At 44.6% G+C, this 7,500-nt stretch overlaps 1 protein-coding gene across 1 annotated transcript in view; it reads left to right on the forward strand.

The window, feature by feature from the left end:
* LOC139910062 (myelin protein zero-like protein 2) overlaps nucleotides 1-7,049 on the forward strand; it is an 18,008-nt gene extending 10,959 nt beyond the window's left edge. The window contains exons 2-5 of the mRNA XM_071897263.2: nucleotides 1,521-1,690; nucleotides 2,114-2,324; nucleotides 3,492-3,660; nucleotides 5,303-7,049. Coding sequence (XP_071753364.1) covers nucleotides 1,521-1,690; nucleotides 2,114-2,324; nucleotides 3,492-3,660; nucleotides 5,303-5,459 — 707 coding nt within the window. The 3' untranslated portion in view covers nucleotides 5,460-7,049. The remainder of the gene's footprint in view (nucleotides 1-1,520; nucleotides 1,691-2,113; nucleotides 2,325-3,491; nucleotides 3,661-5,302) is intronic.
* Nucleotides 7,050-7,500: the final 451 nt, after the last annotated feature.

The following is a 7,500-nucleotide window of genomic DNA, read 5'->3' on the forward strand; positions in this document are numbered from 1 at the left end:
AAAGTCATAGTATACATCATAGTAAGCACTATCAAACTGATGTAAAGAGTGGCTGTTTAAGGAAAAAAAGCATGATTTTTGTTAATATTGGTGGCTATTTGCCTTTTGATGATCGCTGACTGGAGGCCATGGTTCATCCACCTTTAAATTTACCACTACATCACTGATTATAACCCTGATGCTAGCTAAGCTATAGGGCCACTGAAGTAAGCTAACTGCATGAACAAAACCATTTGTCCCTATGTAAAAGCTGGGATGACACACACTCTGAGGTGCTGCGGCAGGACATCGGACCGCTCTCCTGTGAGACTGAAGAGCCTCTGATAGCGGAGGCTCTCGTGAAGCGCTGCCGCTTGTCTTCAAGGGTCCTCGTGTGGAGTGTGCTAATGGTGTTAGGACATTCAGCCTGGTCTTGGCAGCTCGGAGCACACTGCGACTGCGGGCTCTGCAGATGGATGCTTCGGCATCAAATTTAATAAGGCTAGACACGGCTCCTGGTATTATTAGGGTGTATGGAGCGCTTGCTATAAATAGGCCAGGTGATTTGGACTAGTGCACACACACATCCACATACTCTGCTCCTCCCAATACAGGGCAAAACTCACCTGATCAACACCTGCATCGGAATAAGCATTAGGTGGGCGGCTCTGTGATTCTGTGATCTGAGAGGCAGACGTGATCCGCTGGTCCCTGATGTAATGTTGTTTGGCTGCCAGACAGGAACTCAGCACAGCGATTAAGCATATCTATTCCTGGGACATTGTATGCGTGTGTGTGTATGTGTGTGTGTGTGTGTGTGTGTGTGTCTAGAGCACATCACAACGCTAACTCCATTCCGCGGAGCTCCATCCATCATTATGTGGAAGGGCCAAATCGCTGCCAATATCCCTCTCCGCTCTTCCAGGCCATTCATTTTCCGTCTAATAGGTCTACCACATAGAGATTGATATAGTCCAAATCCATATAATATACAGCGGCCTCTCTATTTCACCTCTGTCTCAGCTACAGTAGCGTATCCAAAGTGGTCGTTATTCATCAAGTGTCACAGAGTCGGGCCTACTGAGCTAAAATCATCAAGTCATTCAAGTCATAATGAAGCAGATGGTTAAAGGGAGTCTGGTCACTGATCCCAGATCCACTCCCCTATCAAAGTTTGGACTAATATAGGCCAGTTTGTGGGATTTCAGTACATAATATACAGCACATCTAATACATTTATAGTGACAACTTAGAGTTTGTGTTTTTCCTCAGTGCAGCTCTGTGTAGGCTAGAGGGTCACTGGGTACACTGCACACACACACACAGTGGGCAGGAAATGTATTGACTTGGCTGCGTTGTGTGCTACATATGCTCCTGTGTTGCTGCTGCGGTTGTTTTCGTGTGTATTTACACTGCATCGATGTTTCCTGCACAAGCTATTTATTCATATACGATTGAGCTATTGATTGAGCTCTGCATGCGCCGTATTCTGCTTTTGAAGTCAAATCTGTGCTGCTGTGCCATATGTTCTCATGCGGCAGGCGTGCTGCGGGTCGGCGGGATGCGTGTGTACACGTCTGGGGACATGGAGGCGGTCAACGGGACAGACGTTCGTCTCAAGTGCACTTTCCAGTCCTCCTCGCCCATCACTGCCTCCACCCTCACCGTCTCCTGGACCTTCAGACCCCTCGGACCTGGCCGAGAAGAGTCGGTGAGTGTGTGTGTGTGTGTGTGTGTGTGTGTGTGTGTGGGGTGTGTGTGTGTGTGTGTGCGAGCAAGAGAGATCAAACCTCAAACCACCCTCACTGTCTCAGGGAGCATCCACCCCCTCAGCCAAGTGAGAGAGAAGTCGGTGAGTCATCACACTCCCTAGGGAGCGTCCTTAGACAGTGTGTGTGTGTGTGTGTGTGTGTGTGTGTCTTTGTGAGCGTGTGGGAGAATAGAGAGAAAACGAAGCAGGAGGTGGAGACAGGTCTGGCTTTTGTGTCTGTTTCTCTGAGAATAAAATACCTCCTGCGTTCCCTTCCTTCCCCGGCAGCAGCAGCAATCTTAGCCCAATTCTGACCATCCCATGCAACCAATCACAACCCACGATCACTCTCAACCTAATCCACCAATCACATTCCTCCGTTAGGTCTTCTACTACCACACCAAACCGTACCCGCCTCCGGACGGCCGTTTCAGGAAGCGCACGGTGTGGGCCGGTGACATCATGGGGCGCGACGCCTCCATCATAGTGCGAGAAGTCAAGTTCACCTACAACGGGACCTACAGCTGCCAGGTGAAGAACCCGCCGGACGCCCACGGCAACGTCGGGGAGATTCGACTACGCGTCGTCACCACAGGTCAGAGGGGTGTAAATGGTCATAAATATTCCTTTTATATATGAATGTAGTGCTGTTTTATGTATCTTTGAAGAGGACAATCCACATTTTTTCTGAAAGGATAAGAGAGGGCAGCAATTAATTGGGTGGAAAAATGAAAGACAAAGTTATTGTGGTGCTGTGTGGAATCTCAAATAAAGTAAGTAACGCCAAGGCAAATATAGTTGAATGTCAGAGAACATCCATTGTATTCAAATGAAGTAAATCATTTGAACATGAATTGTTTGGAGCTCCCTGATGAAGGCCGATGCCGAAACCTCTTGGAGTGTTGTAAGTGTTTTTAATGTCCCTATGAGCCCATGAAATAAAGGCTTTTTAAATTTTTCAAAAAGGAGTGCCTTGGACTTTTGTTTCATTCAGTTGCATACCCCAAACCAGCGCTCTCTGTTTTTCTTCTTTGAAGTAAATCATTGTTTAAGCAATAAGCTGTGAGAGTGCGTGGTTTTCAGTGATTTTAGAACAGCTAAGAGGCATTAGGCACGATGTGATGCAGAGTTTCTATAGGAGCTTTTATAACATGGCAGTAACACTCCATCATAATAAAACACAACGCAAATGTCAAAATTTTAATTAACAGTTAAATGTCAATTTTCTCCCTAGCAATATAGTCCTTGAACAGTCGCTAAACAAAGTGGTTGCTAAGCAACACATAAGAAATGGTATGTGTGGTGATTTTAGGTTAGCGCATTAATGTTAAAATGAACTGTTATGAGGCCAGGTGTGTGTTCATTGGGTATTTGGCTTCCAGCATGACTCAGCCGAGTCATGCTGGAACTGTTCTGAGCCAATCAGAACCAAGGACCAGAGCTATCCATTTAATAAATATTATTTTCCCTCTTTTACATTTTTGCAAGTGCTAATAAAGAAATAGCACGGGTGTAGGTATGCCCACAATTCATGTCACACTTGCAATATTTAGCAAAAAAAAAAAAAGTGAAGATATGCCTCAATAAATAACAATATACTGTACCTTTGTGTTAATATTGTGCAGCCTTACTAACAGCTTAGAGCAGATACACAACTTTAGATATTCTATCAAAAAACTTCAAACAGTGACAGTAATTCTGCGTTGTCAAGCGTTGTGCACACACTCACCTGCACCTCTGTGTGTTTTCCTCTCACCTGCAGCCTCTTTCTCCGAGCTCCTGCTTCTGGCGCTGGCCATCGGGGGCGGCATCGCTGCGGTGGTCGTCCTCCTCGTCATCATCGTGTCCTGCAGGAGGTGCAGGAGGAAGAGGCAGAGGCAGGAAGATAGCGAGGAAGCTCCCCGCAAAGAGAGAAAAGACCCTACTGTGTGGTAAGAGCAAAGGAAAGACAGAGAGAGAGAGAGAGAGAGGGGGGGGGGGGGAGAGAGAGGAAAAGAGGAGTGGAATCCCACACTTCCCCTCTCTCTCTCTCTCTCTCTCTCTCTCTCTCTGTCTCCCTCTGGGGTCCGGGGCATGTGGTGCTCCGCTTTGGGGCCTGGGGCTCTGAAGTGCTCTTTCCTATTGGACGCTTCACTTCCACTCCCTCCTTCTCCTCCGACTGCAGTCTTTGGAACCCAGACCCGGAGCAGTTGATGGGCAGCTGTAATTAAGCATCAAAAAATTGAAAAGGTGCCTTGGTGTAGAATACCGTAGATGCTTTCTAGCCAGACTACTGGAACCAATATTATCTTTTATGATACCACTATGTGCCTTTAATTTCTGGAAAGAAACAACTGTATTATCTGATCATCTTTTCCTGTTCAGCTAAATGGGCTTCCAAACACATTTCCTGTTTAGAGAAACTGTTTTGATGACGTAGCGGTAGAACAATGGTGTATTTCTGCTGTTTACTTCCCTACTAATACATTTCAAACCACAACATGCCAATACAAGCTACTTATATGCTATATTATTTTAACAAACAATAGAAACTGTGGAACAATGAACAAACAGTTTCCTAGTTTCTACTGTGATTTTGATTTAGTAAACTCACCACATCAGCAGAGCCATATTGTGGAACCCCATACAAAGCACTTATCAATCCTGGTTGTCCATGGTTGTATAGGTACCGGTGGTCTGACCCATGTAACTGTGGTTCTTCTGAACCCACAAGTTGATGGTGTGCATTTCTGTGTTGTTTCACTACTGATCACTGAGGTTATATCACTGTATTTTTTTCTGAGATTCTGTGGTGTTATTTACCTGATTTTGTGACTGCTGCAAAAACATTCTCGCTACTGTCAAATAATCAAAATAAGATTGAGCGCACTTGTTTGAAACAGACATTTCATACAGTATATCAATTTGAAATTTCAATGACAAAAGGGCAAATTTTCTTACCACCTCATAGTGTCTCTGTTGGACTATTGTCTGTTTTAAACAGTGAGCTGTTTTCCTGGGCGAATGGGACTTCTTTGCTTCTCTGTTGGGTTTTCAGATCTCTCTGTAACAGGTGTCTCAACTGGTTTAACATACAAACTGTGCTAAGATAACTTATGCGCCACACTTCAAAACCGAACCCCTCAAGGAAAAGTTGACAACTTTGCTGTCATCTTGGTTGATCAGAGCTATTCAGACTTCAAACCAAATCTCTCATTGAAAAACTTGGCAAAGGAAGGAAATAGTTAAAACCCCCCCAGATGCAGACGGGTAATCTGAGATTTTGATCCAAGATGGTTTCTCTTGAAGATCCGGCTCCTCTCTCAACTTGGGACGACTTGTGTTTACCCTGTGTGACTCTAACACATTGTCCCCGCTGCTGTGTCTGTGTGCCTGTCTGCTTGTGTTTGTCCCGTCTCCACTGTGTGTGGCGTGCGTACATGCATGTGCATAAATCATTCATGAATGTGTCATGCATGCATGCATATTCCCCTGTCTGTGTGTGTGTGTGCATATGTTATGCCCCTACCTTTCCCCGGTGTGTCTCCCTGTCCCCTGTGCGTGTGTGTGTGTTTGTGTGTGTGTGTGTCCCAGCCACCCATCGCGGTCCATCCACCTCTACCTATCAGAGACGTCCGTAGAGATTGACAGTTCAGACGGCATGATCTCAGAGGCGAGCACCAAAGACCCCAGCTCCTCAGAGGAGGAGGAGAGGAGCACGGACGAAGATGAAGGCGGCGACTCTGACTGAGGAGGCGGGGCCAGACAGAGAGACAGAAGCACTGACGCAGAGCCAGACAGGCAGCTTGTTGGAGGGATGCGTGGACGGCACACATGGATTTAGGTTCCATGGTATTGTGGAGCGGAGAACAGATGAAGAGAGCTTTGCGGCGATGTTGCATACAAGCACGTTGTTCGAGAATGAGAGGAGAACGGAAGGAACTAAGGCTTTAAACTAATGCTTTTAATGATCATCAAGGCTTTCAAATGGAATAAAAAGTATGAGAGTCTACTTCCCAAAACAGAACTATTCATATGAGGGAAAACTTACGAAGTGAGAAACATTGGCATCCTGATGCTGGCAGTTCTCTATTAATGAGATACAGATATGGCTACTGGCCTGAAGGGAACGAGGGTGAATTCATGTCCAATAACTGATGTCTGATTCTTTGGACATGGATGTTGTTATGGGATAGGAAGGCAATACAATACCAGAATCAACTGCAACTGCAACTCCAACATATTGGCATATGGGGACAGTTAGAATGAGTAAGAAGACCTATCTGTTTACCTGCCCTAATGAGCCATACATAGACCTTTACCTTTGTAACAATACCTAACCTACATAAATCACTTTTACAAACCATTCTCTGATTACCTTAATGGATAATAATGTAGAATCTATGATCATCTTTTATATTAATCACAACAATTACAACTGAAAGAAGTCAGGAATGATGTAGGTCTTACATTTCGATCACTTATGGAAACTGTGATAATACCATCTAATTTGCAAGCAGTTTTACCCTCCAACGGGAGGCTGAGGTGCTCATCTCTTATAAGATCGCTTGGATGAAAAGCGTAGATGTGACACTCCTGCCATCATCTCAGTGTGAAGGCCAGATAGTTGACCGGTGAGCAGCCAGCTTGCACGCAGCTGTCCTGATTGTCTTGGGTGCGTGGGAGTCCAAGAGAAGCATGCAGTCAGATCTGAAAACCCTTAGATTGCAAAAAACATCCTTGAGACCCTATTTTCTTTCCAAACATCCGTGAATGCATCATACCTACTAACAAATGATTGTAATACTTGTCGTTCTTTCTTTTGGCAGAATTGTGTACCTGTGATGTAATACTGAGCAATGTGTTTTTTGGATTTTTTAAATTTTTTTTTATTTTTTGTTTTAGATATTGCCAGAAGTATTTTATCCTGTCATTTGAAAAATAAGTGTCAGTCTATGTGTTTGTTATAGAGGTTTTATAAAAATGATTTTCTAATTAAAAAAAATGTCTTTAAATCTTTACTACATGGTTTTGCATCAACTTCAGTTTAAATCACAGAGAGGTCATCTGGGCAGACACCACTTGGTCCATGAAACAAATAATCACACGCAGCTGCTTGACATGATTTGATATAACTCATCTATTATGTAAGAGTGTAATCTTGTTATCCAGCATTTATTATGCATCATTATCTTTAATGCACTGCCTCCAGTTGTGTGCTTATGATGTGTCTGTCTGCATAGCTCTTCACTTGTTTACCTGAGAGGCTTGCTGCAGTGAATTGTTGCAGCGTATTGTTGGAGTTGTTGTGGGTGAAATATGCTTATGTGTGCCTCTCTGACTTCTGTCTGTGCGTGCTTGTTTGTTAGATGAGAGTGTTATGAATATGAGAGTATCTGTTACTGTGTATGTTTGCGTGTGTGTGTCGATGTGTCTTTGCACCTGTTTGTGTATTGATCAAAGTCTATCCCTCTGGGTGCAGCTTTGGTTACTGACTGACAGGGCTAGAGTGTGCGTGTGTGTGTGTGTGTGTGTGGGGGGGGGGGGGGGGGGGGGGGGAGGCAGAGCAGGGTAGACCAGGAGAGAATAACACTAAAAAGATAGGGGGTGGGCGAGAAACAGGGAGAGACAGAGAGGGAGGACAGTCTATTTATCCTAGATAAATAATGACATTTTATTGCAGAGAGAGACCAGTAGTGTTGAGTAGGTAAAACAACACCATAGTCTCTGGATAATATCCTTTGTATCACCAAGGCTCCTGTTAGTTGCCCTTGCAGAGCTTAGAGATTGGC

Source organism: Centroberyx gerrardi, chromosome 6 (genome assembly GCF_048128805.1).
Source record: "Centroberyx gerrardi isolate f3 chromosome 6, fCenGer3.hap1.cur.20231027, whole genome shotgun sequence".
NCBI lineage: Eukaryota > Metazoa > Chordata > Actinopteri > Beryciformes > Berycidae > Centroberyx > Centroberyx gerrardi.